Source organism: Dendropsophus ebraccatus, chromosome 2 (genome assembly GCF_027789765.1).
Source record: "Dendropsophus ebraccatus isolate aDenEbr1 chromosome 2, aDenEbr1.pat, whole genome shotgun sequence".
NCBI lineage: Eukaryota > Metazoa > Chordata > Amphibia > Anura > Hylidae > Dendropsophus > Dendropsophus ebraccatus.
In genome coordinates, this window is record NC_091455.1 from 212763910 (window position 1) to 212782726 (window position 18817).

Sequence of the window (18817 nt, forward strand, 5' to 3'; positions counted from 1 at the left end):
ATGGAGAATACCATCTATTGCACCGAGTGTGAGGGGCTCAATAACGTGTGTGGGGTCAAGAGAACAAGCGTGACAGCTGATAAAGAAGTAGTTATTCCCTATCCGTTAAACAGGGATAGCTAGCTGACTAGAAGGGGGCCCCCACCCATCATAGGAGCTAAGGATCCTTAAAGGGGAACTATCAGCAGGTACAATAAGTCCCTATTGTACATGAGACTCCTAGGAGGAAGGTATGTCTCTTATAGTATGTCTCTTACCTTCATCATTGGCGTCGTTCTGGTGCAGTTAGTAGTTTGGTCCAGTAACACCATTAGGGGCACTGGCCGCCCCATAGCATCGATCCACCCTAAGCCGGCCAACCCCTCTTTTAATGATAATAAATGGAGTGGCCGACTGGGGGTGGGCCAGATCGGGGCTATGGGGGCAGCAGTGCTCCTTATGGTCTCACCAGACTGTGGAGCAACCTACTAACTGCACCAGAACGGCGCCGAGGAGGAAGGTAAGAGACATACTATAAGAGACATAGCCTCCTCCTCTGTTGCTCCTGAGCAATAGGGACATAAATTTATCTAACCTGCTGATAGTTCCCCTTTAAGTGAATGAAGCAGCAGTGTGCAACCCCTTTTAGAGATTCTTCATTATAAACTCAACTAATGTTTGCCACTGGCTTCCTTCTCATAGAGACATCAGACTCCTTTGATCTTCTTTTTTATACTGGCTACATATGATATACAGTACATTAGCATGGCGGTTCCCCATGAGATTTTTGCCATCACCCCCATTACCGCCATGTATGTAATATAAGAACCTTCCTGAGCTCTGAGGACTCACGTTTTCATCGCATCTCTCCCCGCTCTGATGCTGCGGCTTGTAAATTGGAGGAGAATTAATGAAGTCATGTCCGCTGTGTTCTGACACTTTCTATCTCCTGCAGATTTTACCCTAGAGCCGCCTACCCATAATGCCTGTAAAGATGACAGCGCTGCCATGCAAACATTACACGGGCCCCCGGGTAATAGAGAAGACGCTCAACGCACTTAACTGGATTTAGAGGGGAAGAGACGACAATGAGCTGTATTCTGCAGAGACGCCATCTGGAAGACTACTACTATAGCTGGAGTACTACAAGTCCCATCACATTCTCCAGACCAGTCAGGCTAGAGATAGCCGGTACAGACAACTGAACGAACCGAGACTGGACAAGTGATAGAAAACACGTGAAGCATAGAACACAACTGTGTCCAGTGTAGACAATGCTCTGTGAGCGAAACAGCCTGAACCTCAAACTGATACATTGTAAAAAACTACCAGGGAGATCTGTGCAGCAGCTGCTGATGTATTTAGCTCACAGAGCATTGTCTACACTGGATACAGCTGAGAGCAGGACTAGCTATGTAAAATGTGTCAGTCTGGAGCTCACAGAGCATTGTCTACACTGGATACAGCTGAGAGCAGGACTAGCTATGTACAATGTATCAGTCTGGAGTCCAGGCTGTAGCGCTCACAGAGCATTGTCTACACTGGATACAGCTGAGGGCAGGACTAGCTATGTACAATGTATCAGTCTGGAGCTCACAGAGCATTGTCTACACTGGATACAGCTGAGAGCAGGACTAGCTATGTACAATGTATTAGTCTGGAGCTCACAGAGCATTGTCTACACTGGATACAGCTGAGAGCAGGACTAGCTATGTACAATGTATTAGTCTGGAGCTCACAGAGCATTGTCTACACTGGATACAGCTGAGAGCAGGACTAGCTATGTACAATGTATCAGTCTGGAGTCCAGGCTGTAGAGCTCACAGAGCATTGTCTACACTGTAGAGCGGCTCACACCAGCACCAGCCACTCATGCACCAGGGAGCTGGGAAAGCGAAGTAATGCTGGTGGGCTGCGTCGGGCCAGGTAAGTATGTGTGTGGGGTGGGGGAGGGGGTGGACAGGATTGATTGGGCCCTGTACCATTTCTTGCTGTGGGGCCCCATGAATCCTAGTTATACCCCTGCTCCACAAGGGACAAAAACGACTTCTTGGACAGGAAGGATGGAGGGGCCATGCTGGGTAAATGACAACTTTCCTCATTCTATTCAAACTTTAAAAAAGTTTTAAGACTTCAAAAAGATTTGGCAGGCGTTTGCGGCAGCCCGACCTCCTGCAACCACCCAGCGTAATGCCTTCACGTAGCAGGAATAGTTATGGAGGTAGGAGGGGGAGGGGGAGCACCACACTGTGTCCCAATATCACGGTCTGCTACCTGGCGAGTCACACACCCGGGCACACAGCTATTAGAGATGGGAGAATAATTGTCAGGATGGCTTGTAAAGCCGTGAGATCTCCGCGCAGCCCCCCCCACCTTGTCACTGACTTACTGAGATAATTGCCGGGCTTGGCACCGAGCGCCGGGGGCTGATCAATAGCTGGCACAGTCAATCTGCGCACTCCGCTAATGCAAATCATGTGTTTTAGTTACTCTTCAAAATCCACTAATCAGAATGGAGTATTGTCTGGCACAGATGGCAGGTGAGGACGCGGCCCGTGTGAGCGGAATTCATATTGGCTGCGAATACGGATGATTAAACCGCAGCTGCACGGCCAGGAAACCTAATGCTCCTTCTAAAAAAAGAGGAAAAAGAGAAGCGAGCACAAAACCAGTGCAGACACCAAGGGGGATAGAGCTCCAGACATATGTATTAAAGGGGTACTACGGCAAAAAAATATATATTATAAATCAACTGGTGCCAGAAAGATTTTTAAATGACTTCTATATAAAAATCTCCAGTCTTCCAGGACTTATCAGCTGCTGAATGTCCTGCAAGAAGTGGTGTATTCTCTCCAGTCTGATACAGTGCTCTCTACTGCCACCTCTGTCCATGTCAGGAACTGTCCAGAGCAGCAGCAAATCCCCATAGAAAACCTCTCCTGCTCTGGACAGTTCCTGACATGGACAGAGATGGCAGCAGAGAGCACTGTGGCAGACTGGAGAGAATACACCACTTCGTGCAGGACATACAGCAGTTGATAAGTACCGGAAGACTGGAGATTTTTGTAAACAGAAATAATTTACAAATCTAAATAACTTTATTGCAACAGTTGATTTGAGAAAAGAATATTATATATATATATATATAAAACCAGGGTTCCCCTTTAACATTTACTGGCCTGTAGAGAGTGAATGTAAAGATGCACTAACCATGACTGCTTCCCTCCAGCAGAGACGCTCTATCCTCAGCTCTGTGAATGTAAACAGAGCTGAAGATCACAGCGTGTAAGCCCCACAGCTCAGCATTCAGAAGCAGGGACATCTGCCTTTGACAGGAGTCCCTGCTCTGTTACAAATTTTGGGGGAAATTCTGAATGAAATTAATTCTATTAGAACAAATTCACCCAACTCCAGTTATGGTTTGTAGATTAAGAATTACAACGTTGAAGAGAGACTAACAGCAGGTTAGAAGACCCTGGTTAGAAACTGTCTGCAATCTCGACAACACTGATGTGAGGCGGCGGCACAAAGCCTATATCCTAATTGCTCTTGTCCACATAGGTCACAGGCCAATATAAGGCCATGTTACAGCTGCCATAAAGCACACACTATGTATAGACAGGAAGGAGGTGTGTCTTTAATATGGCCCCTCCCCTTCCTCAAGTTTTCTGTTTCATCTACACTTAGACTGGATTCACACTACGTATATTTCAGTCAGTATTGCAACCAAAACCAGGAGTGGATTAAAAACACAGAAAGGATCTGTTCACACAATGTTGAAATTGAGTGGATGGCCGCCATTTAATGGCAAATATTTGCTGTTATTTTAAAACAACGGCTGTTATATTGAAATAATGGCCGTTATTTACTGTTATATGGCGGCCATCCATTTAATTTCAACATTGTGTGAACAGATCCTTTCTGTGCTTTCAATCCACTCCTGGTTTTGGTTGCAATACTGACTGAAATATACGTAGTGTGAACCCAGCCTAATAATGAGCGGGAAGGATATAATAGTTGCACACATCCTGGGATGTCCCTAGGGCGGCATCCAACTTCTCCAGACGCCGGGAGTCGTATGCTGATTGTTCAGGATTGGAGAACTTTGACGAACCGAAACAGTTCGGTAACTCTGCTCAACACTAAAGAACACTAGTGGACTGATGGATGGATATGAGAGCGGAGATGTAAGAAACGTCATTCGAGACATTAAACAAGTCCATGTAAGACTATAGATGACATAGAGGGCTCTCATTCTCCTTGTACTTTCACCTCCACCCTCTTAGGGTCCTATTAAACGGAACGATTTTTAACGATTAACTATTAACGATCGCAAAAGAGATTGTTTATCGTTAACCTAAAATCGTTCACCACATCACACAGAACGATGGTCGTTAGTTACGATTGTTACTACGTTCCTTATTGCGATCGTTGCTATGATCGTTTATTCCTTCTGATCCCGGCAAAACAATGAACAATGTGCAACTACACTGAACGATTAGTGAAAAAGTGCGGAACTTGAGCGAACGAACGTGGAATTACAGGGAACGATAAGCGATATTTTAGGTTCAGATCTAAATAAACGATCAATGACATACGGACGATTTTTCGATCGTTGCCTGCAATTACACAACGATTATCGTTAAAATTTCAATGATATAACGATTTTTCGCACGATAATCGTCCCGTGTAACAGGGCCCTTATTCTCCTTGCACGTTCATCTCCACCCTCTTAGAGTGGTATTACACGGGCCGATAATAACTGTAAATGAGCCCGATAATCTGCAGGGCTCCTCCTAGGAGTGAAAGTGGCTCCAAAATCTGAAGTGTGGGAGTGGGCGCCCGCGGAGCGACTTATCACGGACGCCATACAAAAAGCCGACTCAGCAAAAACTATGCGTTTCCATAAATTGCTTTGAACCCCGGAGATTGGACGCAGATTGCTCCAGTTTGTTTCCCTTGATGATTAAGTGAGAGCGCGGGGTTACTGTCAGCGCACAAAGTCCGGCGGCAGAAAATTCCTATTCCACGGGAGCAATCGCTCTAAAGAAGTTCTGACATGTCATGATGACAAGTTATAAGCCGTACTCTGTGAGGGTGCAGATGAGGTGCTCAGGGTTTGTGTCTCCTTGGAAAGCTGAGTGTGCGGGATATAAATTTATAGAGTCTTATAGACGGGGACACTGCACGTAGCACAGGAAAGAGGGCGGACATTCTATGTAGAGAAAGCCTGTGAGTCCTGCTTCCCCCATCACTCATAGAGAAAGCCTGTGAGTCCTGCTTCCCCCACCACTAATAGAGAAAGCCTGTGAGTCCTGCTTCCCCCACCACTAATAGAGAAAGCCTGTGAGTCCTGCTTCCCTTTGAGTTCTGTAGGAGTACAGCTGCTGTTCACGCCTCAGCTCGTACAACCTTCACGGACAGGACGTTCTTTACTTCTAAACAGTTTCGGCCTCCGCTTGGAGCGTATTACAAGGAATAACACTCTCCTTATCTATCTATACAAACAAGAGGACGGGCCCGGAATTTATTACCGCCCTAAAATACAGATACATAGAGACAAAGCAACAAACACAGACAAGTACATTGCAGGTCAACAATAACAAACAACAGTAAGAATATAAAAAAGCAGAGAAAGCGTCTGCAGGCGCTCGCCCATCGCTCCAAAATCTTCTCCTAATCTGCTCCACAACAAATAACAATTTGCGGAGAAGTTAGAGGTCAAAGAACGGTTTATAAAAAGCCAATTTGTGGAAGTGACGATGGATGGGAATCAGCAGAGCATGACCCCCGATATCACGGGAAGAGGCAGCCGCGCGCAGAGGGAGAAGAGCCGCAACAACTCCTCATTTAGCATTCCTCACCGTATAGACAGCGAGCAGCTGCTAACCGGGGGAGGGGAGGCAAAAAATCCGATTTCACGTGTTTGTATTGAAGAAGAGATAGTAATACAAGAGACGAGAGAGGAAAACAGCAAAAAACGCTAATAAACGGGTCAGGATGTGCTGAATGTTCTCTTAAAGGGGCCGTCTATCCTCATGTAAATGTTTATGCATCAGGTCATGAGAAGTTGTACAACTTTCTACTTCCAGTACTTATCAGCTGCTGTATGTTCTGCAGGAAGTGGTGTATTCTCTCCAGTCTGACACAGTGCTCTCTGCTGCCACCTCTGTCCATGTCAGGAACTGTCCAGAGCAGGAGAGGTTTTCTATGGAGATTTGCTGCTGCTCTGGACAGTTCCTGACATGGACAGAGGTGGCAGCAGAGAGCACTGTGTCAGACTGGAGAGAATACACCACTTCCTGCAGGGCATACAGCAGCTGATAAGTACTGGACGACTGGAGATTTTTAAATAACAATAAAATTAAAAATATGGATTCTAGGAAAAAAAAATCTCCAGGGCACTTCTTTAACAATTGAGGACATTTAGCAGTTTTCATTTTAACATTCTGAGAGCTATAACCAGTATTTATTTTTCCCATCCCCAGAGCTGTATGAGGGCTGTATCAGCAGGAATCATTGTACACAGAGTCAAAAGTCTATGAAACTTTTCTTTTCACCCTTTTTTATTTCAGTAATGATGGGAGAAATGACCCCGGAGACGCCCCAGCAGCAGCAGGTACAGGGGTCGGGGCTTACCTTCACATAGGACGGCTGCTTCTCTAGAATCAGATCTGCTACTTTTTTCGAAACCTAAAAAAATTAAAAATATAAAATACAGATTAGAAATATGTAATTAGAAAACAACACACACATATATACAAACACACACACATATATATATACACACACACACACATATATATATACACACACACACACACACACATATATATATACACACACACACACACACACACACACACACATATATATATATACACACACAAACACACACACACATATATATATATATGTCCTTTCACTCTCTTTCAATCAACACTTTCCCCTCTACTACAAACAGTAGCACTGCCTCCCCGGCCACCACTAGCAGCACTGTCTCCTCGGCCACCACTAGCAGTACTGTCTTCTCGGCCACCACTAGCAGCACTGCCTCCCCGACCACCACGAGCAGCACTGTCTCCTCGGCCACCACTAGCAGCACTGTCTCCTCAGCCACCACTAGCAGCACTGTCTCCTCAGCCACCACTAGCAGCACTGTCTCTTCGGCCACCACTAGCAGCACTGTCTCCTCGGCCACCACTAGCAGCACTGTCTCCCCGACCACCACTAGCAGCACTGCCTCCCCGACCACCACTAGCAGCACTGTCTCCTCGGCCACCACTAGCATCACTGTCTCCCCGACCACCACTAGCAGTACTGTCTCCTCAGCCACCACTAGCAGTACTGTCTCCTCAGCCACCACTAGCAGTACTGTCTCCTCAGCCACCACTAGCAGCACTGTCTCCTCGGCACCACTAGCAGCACTGTCTCCTCAGCCACCACTAGCAGCACTGTCTCCTCGGCCACCTCGGCCACCACTAGCAGCACTGTCTCCTCGGCACCACTAGCAGCACTGTCTCCTCAGCCACCACTAGCAGCACTGTCTCCTCGGCCACCCGGGCCACCACTAGCAGCACTGTCTCCTCAGCCACCACTAGCAGCACTGTCTCCCCGGCCACCACTAGCAGCACTGTCTCCCCGGCCACCACTAGCAGCACTGTCTCCCCGGCCACCACTAGCAGCACTGTCTCCACGGCCACCACTAGCAGCACTGTCTCCCCGGCCACCACTAGCAGCACTGTCTCCCCGGCCACCACTAGCAGCACTGTCTCCTCGGCCACCACTAGCAGCACTGTCTCCTCGGCCACCACTAGCAGCACTGTCTCCTCGGCCACCACTAGCAGCACTGTCTCCCCGGCCACCACTAGCAGCACTGTCTCCCCGGCCACCACTAGCAGCACTGTCTCCCCGGCCACCACTAGCAGCACTGTCTCCCCGGCCACCACTAGCAGCACTGTCTCCTCGGCACCACTAGCAGCACTGTCTCCCCGGCCACCACTAGCAGCACTGTCTCCTCGGCCACCACTAGCAGCACTGTCTCCTCAGCCACCACTAGCAGCACTGCCTCCTCAGCCACCACTAGCAGTACTGTCTCCTCGGCCACCACTAGCAGCACTGTCTCCCCGGCCACCACTAGCAGCACTGTCTCCCCGGCCACCACTAGCAGCACTGTCTCCTCGGCACCACTAGCAGCACTGTCTCCCCGGCCACCACTAGCAGCACTGTCTCCCCGGCCACCACTAGCAGCAATGTCTCCCAGGCCACCACTAGCAGCACTGTCTCCCCGGCCACCACTAGCAGCACTGTCTCCTCGGCCACCACTAGCAGCACTGTCTCCCCGGCCACCACTAGCAGCACTGTCTCCCCGGCCACCACTAGCAGCACTGTCTCCTCGGCCACCACTAGCAGCACTGTCTCCTCAGCCACCACTAGCAGCACTGTCTCCTCGGCCACCACTAAAACGCCTAAAAAGCTCTCTAGGCTCCTGCACTGCAGTTCCCCTCTAAGCTAACTCCAGCTTATTTGCTCCCGGTGTGCGGGGACTATGTTCATACGACTATCTTGTCCCCGCTGGCCTTTTTGCTGCAGATTCCGCTTTGTGCTGCGGCCGGACACTGGCAGGGACTAGAGATGACACAACCTGCACGTGCTGGGGTCCGTCCATACCCGAACATGCAGCATTAGATTACCGGTGGCTGAAGTAGTTGGATGCAGCCCTAGTCAGTCTGAGAAAACATGGATAGAGCCTATGGCCTGTGGCTGTATCCATGTTTTCCAGGCATGCCTTAGGGCTGCATCCAACTTCTACAGCCGCCAGTAAGCAAATCCTGCAGGCTCTGATTCAGAGGGACCCCAGCACGCCCAGGTTGTGCACATCTGTAGCAGGGACCCCTAACCTCACCAGCCAGTAAGTGACACTGTATACTTTGAGAAGCTCGGCCCCTATTTACTTCAATGGGAGCTGAGCTGCAGTAAATCATCATGGCCACTACACAATGTACAGGGCTCCCATTACTTGTACACCCTGATGCTACAGCTGTACCGGGTGATGGAAGCCCAGAAATAGCCATCACTAAGGGTTCCCATATACAGACAGATTATCTGACAGATTCTTCACACCAAAGCCAGGAATAGAATTAAAAAGAGAGGAAATCTCAGTTTTTCCTTTATGATCTGTTCCTTGTTTATAGTCTGTTCCTGGCTTTGGCTGCAAAAATCTGTGTGTGTAAAGGCACCCTTAGAGCCCTATTACACAGGCAGACTAGGGCCCGATCATTTTGCTAAATCAGCACTCATTTACTGGACCTACTAGACAGTCCAATAATCAGGCAGTAAGGGCTGCACGGACATCGATGTCCATGTAGCCCTCGCCCAAAGACCTGATAATTTACCTCTCCCTGCTCCCGGTCTTCTCTCCCGAGCTCCGCAGCTTCCCGATCCCAGCAGCAGTAGTGTCTGAGCGGCCTGTCAGCTGACACGCTTCTCAGCCAATCACAGGCCGGGACTGGAAAGCTGCAGAGCACAGGAGAGAAGACCGGGAGCGGGGAGAGGTATCAGGTGTTTGGGCAATCGTCAGCCATCAGCCACACATCACTATTACACGTAGCAATGTGCATTCGGCGTCCAGCAATTTTAGGTGAAGGCCTAAACCAATTAAATCAGTTTTATTGGCTGATCGTTGTCTCTATTACACAGAGCGATAATCGGCTGAATCGGAGAACCACGATTAGTAGAGGCCCAAAGCAAATTCAAGAACAACCCTTGCAAAGGAAGAGTAGGTAAATGCATAAAGCTTATAAGAAACAAAAAAAAATAAAAGAATTGGCACCTAAAATTGGAAAAAAAAAAGCATAAAGAAAGGTTTTATATATATATATATATATATATATATATATATATATATATACACATACACAAATACATGAATATATATATATATGTGTGTGTGTGTGTGTGTGTGTGTGTGTGTGTGTGTGTGTGTGTTTGAAATTTCCGAAACAAATGACAGGTTTGTGTAGGGATGTGGAACCTTCAGCCCTCCAGCTGTTGCAAGACTACAATTCCCATCATGCCTGGACAGCTAACGGTAACACCTGGAGGGCCAAAGGTTCCCCATCCCTGGGTTAGTGGCAACAAGAAGATGGATGGCGGCCATGTGAATGCACGGAATGACTAAATCCTAATGTAATTGAGTCTAATGTTCCGGGCGGCAGCGGTGTCGGATCTCCAATCTACATTCACGTCTTGTCTCATTCCGAAAACACAAGACGCAACTTATTTACTGTGCAGAAACAATGGAAATCATTTAGAAGCGGAGAGGGGGGCGCTGGGTAATCCAATAACCAAGGGGGGGGGGGGGGGGATCAGCGCAGGAAGCGGCAGCAGCATCTCACTGGGAGGTCGGAGGCGCTGGAGACAATGATATTTATTGGCAGCTTTGCATTATACATGACATCCTTAAAGAGACGGCGACAACACTTTCTGATCCATTCTCTCCAGACTTCAAAGCTGAACATCATGTAAGTGCCACATCGCATTACAGGGAATTACCTTCCATCATCCGGAGCCGTCATCACTAATTCATAGCAGTCACATCCATAACGCACCTGAGCTCAGGCACATACCGCCATCTACATTACCTGGGCCCCGCCACAAACTCACATACATGTCTATTAGATGCGTCTCATTTATCGGGGGCTGCAGGAGGAATGGACTAGGCATGGCGAATGTAAGTACTCACCTCCATGACGCAAATGAGGGCAAGAAGATGAAACAATTAAAGGGGTACTCCGACTAAAAAATTTTTTTCTTTCAAATCAACTGGTTTCAGAAAGTTATATAGATTTTTAATTTACTTCTATTAAAAAATCTTCAGTTTTCCAGTACTTATCAGCTGCTGTATGACCTGCAGGAAGTGGTGTCTTCTTTCCAGTCTGAGACAATGCTCTTGTGGTGTCCCACCACGGGTGATCCTTATCTGGCACGTGTCGCAAAAGCCTAGTATTTAAAAGCAAAGGTACATTTTCTAGTTTCGCCACTAGATGCCAGTATTTTATTTATGAGCTTATATATATATATATATATATATATATATATATATATATATATGTGTGTGTGTGTGTGTGTGTGTGTCCCAGCTGTACTTACTATAGGGTTACTGTTTTTCTTTGTATTCTGTGATTTTGTGGCCCAATGGAGATACTTCTTTTAGTCTACCTATATCTATGCTTCTTTCGCTAAACACTCTCTTCTTCACCACTCACAGGGGCTCTTACATACCCTTGTAGGAAGTAGTCACTTGGGGAGAGGAAGTATAGCATCAGTTTCCCTCTGATTCTCTGAGGAGTAGGACAAAAACAGAACAGGCCTGGCTCTATCCTGTCCAGGACAACCCAGTTAGTGTTAGTGAGCCAAGACACAGGTGTATGGAAAACCCAGAGACTTTTACTTCTGCAGGTATAACTACAGACACTATGCAGTGTAAGACCCCTAAAAGAGAACAAGTCAGAGATCACCCCATCCCCGCGAACCTCTCTAAATAGTGCAGGGCGGTATCCTAGTACAGAGGAACTGACCCGGATAGAGCAAAGCAACCGTACGAAGGTCTACTCACTCTATCTTGCAGCGCAGGTGACACCAGATAATTTCGGACACTAAGGCTGGGTTCACAATACGTTTTTGCAATCTGTTTCAAAAAATCCGTTGCAAAAAACGGATACATGTGTGTGCATCCGTCTTGATCCGTTTTTCCATTGAATTCCATTATAAAAAAAACGAATTAAAACTTATCTGTTGCATCTGTTTTTTCCAACAAAATAACGGATAAAAAAAACTAATTGCAAAAACGTACTGTGAACCCAGCCTTATCTACTCTCAGGTAACCAAGACTGGAGCTTGTGCCACCCTGATAGGACGGGTACTCAGACACTGCAGGGCAGAAGGTAGTTTAGATATAATACGGGCACAAGAATTCTTCTCACAAGTATTCTTCTCTTCTCTCAAGTATCTCTCAAGTTCAGGCAGAGCGCATTATTACCCTGGGTTGGGGCTCTCACTACAAACTCATCTCCTCTTCACTGCTCATCACTAAGCTACGCAAGCACCACTATCCAACTTAGCACTTTTAAGTATCTCCCAGCACAGATCCAGTGAACACAAGTCTGTACCAAAGGAGTTATTTGTTACCAATGTATCCTGTATCACAAGAGATTATTAGTAAATCCAGTTTATTTTATTATACTGGGACTCAGTGATCATTGCACCAGCACCTACACATACCGGCTACACACTCCTTGGGTTACTCTCCCCTTTCTGTGGGTAGCGGTACAGCTAGTCCGGGTGGGTCATCTTCCCACTCCAGACAACTGTGACAAGAGCCCAAGGGACCCATCACAACTTGGAAAGTCACCGACCATTGGGGAACAATATAGCCAGCCGCAACTAAAACGAGGTATACTACCACACCTGTGCGCTGAACTAGCACTGGCGTCACAACAGTACCATCACAGGCTATGCTATACTGCACTACCGACCACCATAGAAGTGGCGTCACCCATAACAACTTAGTGACCGGTCGAGCACACCACACTCTCTGCTGCCACCTCTGTCCATGTCAGGAACTGTCAAGAGCAGGAGAGGTTTTCTATGGGGATTTGTTACTGCTCTGGACAGTTCCTGACATGGACAGAGGTGGCAGCAGAGAGCACTGTGTCAGACTGGAAAGAATACACCACTTCCTGCAGGACATACAGCAGCTGATAAGTACGTGAAGACTGAAGATTTTTAAATAGAAGTAAATTACAAATCTATATAACTTTCTGACACCAGTTGATTTAAAAGAAAAAGATTTTCGCCTGAGTACCCCTTTAAGAAAGGAAACTAAATCAAGAAGCGGATTTCTGAAGATCTCTCTGGCTTTGTCTCCTCTGCTCGATGTTATAGAGAATTAGCATTCTCCCGCTCTGCGGCCTCCCCCGGGCTCAGACATTCTGATATTGTTTGAGATGTAAATTGATGGATATTCATTAAGAACTGAAAAGTCCAAGAGGGCTTAATAGAGTGCTCGGCCACCGCTGCCCGCGGCTCTCCATTGATATAGCTGCAGATGCCGGGCTAGCTTCTCTCCCCTGAGTGGGATTACAGCCAACCTAATTATAGCTCACCGCAAACCAGAGAGCCGAGAAACGCCCGACCACCCTCCAACATGGACACCTCTACTTACTGCAGACTGCTGCCTCTTCAGCTTCTCCCGGTACTCCTCAATCTCATGTAGCGTCAGCACTGGGGGCAACTTCTACACAGGGCGATATAAGTATACAGTGTAATAGCATAAAAATGACCGCTATACAGCACACGGGGCCACTACAAAGGACAGATAACATGTATATACAGTAGTATTGTAGTTATATTCTTGTATATAGGAGCAGTATTATAGTAGTTATATTCCTGTATATAGGAGCAGTATTATAGTAGTTATATTCTTGTATATAGGAGCAGTATTATAGTAGTTATATTCCTGTATATAGGAGTAGTATTATAGTAGTTATATTCTTGTATATAGGAGCAGTATTATAGTAGTTATATTCCTGTATATAGGAGCAGTATTATAGTAGTTATATTCTTGTATATAGGGGGCAGTATTATAGTAGTTATATTCTTGTATATAGGAGCAGTATTATAGTAGTTATATTCCTGTATATAGGAGCAGTATTATAGTAGTTATATTCTTGTATATAGGGGGCAGTATTATAGTAGTTATATTCCTGTATATAGGGGGCAGTATTATAGTAGTTATATTCCTGTATATAGGAGGCAGTATTATAGTAGTTATAATCTTGTATATAGGAGGAGTATTGTAGTAGTTATATTCTTGTATATAGGGGCAGTATTATAGTAGTTATATTCCTGTATATAGGAGCAGTATTATAGTAGTTATATTCTTGTATATAGGAGGCAGTATTATAGTAGTTATATTCTTGTATATAGGAGCAGTATTATAGTAGTTATATCCCTGCATATAGGGAGCAGTATTATAGTAGTTATATCCCTGTATATAGGAGCAGTATTATAGTAGTTATATTCCTGTATATAGGAGGAGTATTGTAGTAGTTATATTCTTGTGTATAGGAGCAGTATTATAGTAGTTATATCCCTGTATATAGGGAGCAGTATTATAGTAGTTATATTCTTGTATATAGGGGCAGTATTATAGTAGTTATATCCCTGTATATAGGAGCAGTATTATAGTAGTTATATTCCTGTATATAGGAGCAGTATTATAGTAGTATATCCCTGTATATAGGGAGCAGTATTATAGTAGTTATGCTTCAGGAAGATACAGGTGCCGGCACTGTCTGAATACTGCTCAATCAGTAGCTGTGCGCTGGAGTCGGATTAAGGGCTAATAAACTGCACTGGTAAGTAGCCGCGGTGCTCGAACAGAGACAAGGGCAGTACGGTGTATAAAATAGAAAATAAGTCCAAGCACTCACCGGATGAAGGGATCTCTTTGTGCGTTTATTCAGACATCACAGGGAGGGAGCGGTGGCAAGGGTGCGGGAGCGTGTAGCAGACAACTGTTTCGCGCCTCAGCGCTTTGTCAAGTCTTACTTGGTAAGACTTGACAAAGCGCTGAGGCGCGAAACAGTTGTCTGCTACACGCTCCCGCACCCTTGCCACCGCTCCCTCCCTGTGATGTCTGAATAAACGCACAAAGAGATCCCTTCATCCGGTGAGTGCTTGGACTTATTTTCTATTTTATACATTATAGTAGTTATATTCTTGTATATAGGGGCAGTATTATAGTAGTTATATCCCTGTATATAGGAGCAGTATTATAGTAGTTATATTCCTGTATATAGGAGCAGTATTATAGTAGTATATCCCTGTATATAGGGAGCAGTATTATAGTAGTTATATTCCTGTATATAGGAGCAGTATTATAGTTGTTATATTCCTGTATATAGGAGCAGTATTATAGTAGTTATATTCTTGTATATAGGAGCACTATTATAGTAGTATATTCCTGTACATAGGGGCAGTATTATAGTAGTTATATTCCTGTATATAGGAGCAGTATTATAGTAGTTATGCGGTTCAGGGAAGAAACAGAATGCTGCACCTCACACCTATGGCTGATACTAGTGCCGCTAGGCTAAATAAAAAACACATCAGAATTTTGTGTATGAATTGATCAAGCCATACTGCCCCATGTACCTCGTGCCGGTATCTGATACACATGGGTCCCTACACTAAGTCCACACCGTGCCAGTCAGTGGTCACCAACCCGGCAGGCGTGCGCACTCAGGGAACGGGGGCCATGGGACGGCCCTGCGACCCCCATGCCACAGGACCAGACCCAAAAACACCACACCAGAACCCGGCCAGCACCGCCGGCGGAGAAGGTCGCCCCCAAGCAGCACAAGTCTGGATAAGGTATTGCGCTCACCATAGCTGCAGCAAACAGAATGGGAAAAGACAGGAGGGATTAAAACCATGTGCACTCAGGTGTCTCCTGCTAATTGCGGTCATGTGGGTCTCACCAGGAGGAGTGCAATACACGGAGAAAAGAGAGAAACAAAATGCGGTTCAGGGAAGAAACAGAGTGCTGCACCTCACACCTATGGGGCTTTTTGGGTCTGGTCCTGTGACATTGGGGTTGCAGGGCCGTTCCATGGCCTCCCTTCCCTGCACGTGCACGCTTTGCGGGGTTGGCGGTCGCTGACCGACACGGTGTGGAGTTAGCGTAGGGACCAGTGTGGACCAGAGGACCTGCGCGGTGGTACACGGGGCAATATGGCTTGATCAATTCATATACAGACACTCTGGTGTTGATTTTTAATATAGGCCTAGCGGCATTAGTATCAGCCATAGATGGGATGTGCAGCCGTTCCATTCTCTCCAGTTCGTGATTATAGTAGTTATATTCCTGTATATAGGGGGCAGTATTATAGTAGTTATATTCCTGTATATAGGAGCAGTATTATAGTAGTTATATTCTTGTATATAGGGGGCAGTATTATAGTAGTTATATTCCTGTATATAGGAGCAGTGTTATAGTAGTTATATTCCTGTATATAGAAGCAGTATTATAGTAGTTATATTCTTGTATATAGGAGCAGTATTATAGTAGTTATATCCCTTTATATAGGGAGCAGTATTATAGTAGTTATATTCTTGTATATAGGAGCAGTATTATAGTAGTTATATTCCTGTATATAGGAGCAGTATTATAGTAGTTATATTTCTGTATATAGGAGCAGTATTATAGTAGTTATATTCTTACTCTGTAACCTTGATTACTATATGACTATTATAAAGCGATTACTCACCTCCAGCTCATATTTCACAATGTCAAGCGAGTCATTTGAAAAATAAATCTCTTCAATGCTGTTGATGATCTCCTGTTCGGTGAGAGGATCAGTGGCCTGCTCCCGGGGCTCACGCAGCTCCTCCTGTAAAAAAATTAAAAAATTAAAAAAAACCTTAACAAATGACATGTTCATAGAGGATGCAGGAAGGTCCATCTGAATTACAGAGCAGTGCAGGCCTAATACTGAGGAATTACAGAAGTGATACAATGCAACATGAATAGCTCAATATGGCGGCATTACACTTCATACTTCCTTCTACTGGATCAATACAGTAGGGCTACATAGCTTGGACTTTATGGAGCTATATAACTGCATACAATCTAGGGGCTATTAATAAGAATCATCTGGGGGATAGGGTGGAGTTCTGAATCTGGATTTATAGGAATTGTTCACCCAAAAATGTTTTCTTTCAAATCAACTGGTGCCAGAAATTTGTAATTTACTTCTACTAAAAAATCCCAAGTACAAGTTGCTGTATATTCTGCAGGAAGTGGTGTATTCTCTCCAGTCTGACACAGTGCTCTCTGCTGCCACCTCTGTCCATGTCAGGAACTGTCCAGAGCAGCAGCAAATCCCCATAGGAAACCTCTCCTGCTCTGGACAGTTCCTGACATAGACAGAGGTGGCAGCAGAGAGCACTGTGTCAGACTGGAGAGAATACACCACTTCCTGCAGAATATACAGCAACTTGTACTTGGGATTTTTTAGTATTTGGATATTTTTAATAGAAGTAAATTACAAATCTCTGGCACTTTCTCGCACAGGTTGATTCGAAAGAAAAACAAACTTTTCAGAACTTTTTGGTGACGTAGAAGGCTTTGCGGTCGCCTGGTGACTAAATCACGATGCAAAATCCCAAAGAGTTACTTATGAGAAAATCAGAAGGTTTAGACAGCAGTGATTCATGTGCGTCCCGGCACTTTCAGAAGCTGAACAGTGACTAATTGAGCAGCGGCGGCGGTGGCGAAGGAGAAGCCGTTATTCAGAGAGAGTCGCACTTGTTTGATTGCAATCTTATTTCTTTGTCAGCCAGCTAATAGAGCGGGAAGATAGAATGACATCTCCCAATGAACTGGCGCACAGTCCTACACCCCATGGGAATACGCAATGAGCATCCGCATACATCCTAACGCTACAGAATAGTCATCTCCAACCTGCGACAAAACTACAACTCCCAGCATGCCCGGGCACCTAGTGTCTGTATTCAGAACTCCACAAGAGAGACTGGTGCATCCCCTCTATGCTGAGGCACATGACAGCAATAAGCAGTGATCCACTTCCAGTAACCCGCGTCTACTACTACATCAAGAAGAACATCGACCTCAGGAATATAGAGCGATAAAACCGTCATCTGAGCAGGAAGCATCTCACTAAGCCGATCCCCCGCAATCATAAATACCCATAGCCAGGGCGCAAATCACCTATAAATAAGATACGTGACTGCGCATAGTGATGGGGCGAGTATACAGCGATCAGCCACAATATTACAACCAGTGACGGCTGAGGGGAGAAGACTGATTATATGTGACACCTATCGGGATGGGATGTATACATGACCGCTCAGGGGGATGCGGGAAGCGGACATGTATGGGGTCCTACAGATCAGTCAGGGCGTCCATAGCGATTCACTGGCAACCAAAAGCGGCTACAATGGGCATCAGATCCAGAGTATGGAGCAATGGAGGAAGGCGTGTGGTCTGATGGGTCACGGTCGCCAACATGTGGACGGCCGGGTGCGTCACTTACCTGGCAAGAGACGCACCAGGATGCACTATGGGAAGAAGACAAGATGGCGGGGGCAGTGTGATGGGCAATGTTCTGTTTCCTGGCATCATGTGGACACCGACCACCTACCTAACCATTGAAGTTTCTATCCACAAAGCTGTAGGACGGGTTTTTGCCGTATGAGTTTCACTATTTATTTAACCATATAACATATTAAGTACATTGCAGTAAATATTACTTGCTAAAGGGAGTCTGTTGGCTCTAGATTCTGCTCACAGCTGAAGTGTCAAGGAGGTGGGGCCAAGCCTCCCCATGCCTGCCTCCTCCCTCCCCCACCCACCCCTCCATGTCTTGACAGAAGGTTGTTGTCTATGGGGATTTGCTGCTGCTCTGGACAGAGGTGGCAGCAGAGAGCACTGTGTCAGACTGGAGAGAATACCCCACTGCAGGATATACAGCAGCTTATAAGTACAGGAAGACTGGAGATTTTTTAAATAGAAGGTATTTAAAAATCTAAATATCCAGCTGATTTAAAAGAATTTTCTTTGGAGTATCCCTTTAAATTAAAGTGGAAAGTCTCCCCTTCAGTCACACAGTGATGACACCACAAAGGCATACAGAGGCGAAAGGATTGTGTCACTCCAAATACTTCTGGACTGGACTGTATCTAGAATAGGATCAGACACAGTGATTGTTCCTCCCGGCAGCTTCATGTGGAGTGCTGAATATTTCATTCC

The 18817-nt window shown here is 45.9% G+C and overlaps 1 protein-coding gene across 1 annotated transcript in view; it reads right to left on the minus strand.

Annotated features, from left to right (window-relative positions):
- Nucleotides 1-18817, minus strand: part of VPS50 (VPS50 subunit of EARP/GARPII complex) — a 119411-nt gene that overhangs the window by 87780 nt on the left and 12814 nt on the right. Inside the window, exons 3-5 of the mRNA XM_069959417.1 lie at nt 16314-16436; nt 13205-13276; nt 6619-6672 (exon numbers count right to left, since the gene is read on the minus strand). Of these exons, the coding sequence (XP_069815518.1) occupies nt 6619-6672; nt 13205-13276; nt 16314-16436 (249 nt within the window). The remainder of the gene's footprint in view (nt 1-6618; nt 6673-13204; nt 13277-16313; nt 16437-18817) is intronic.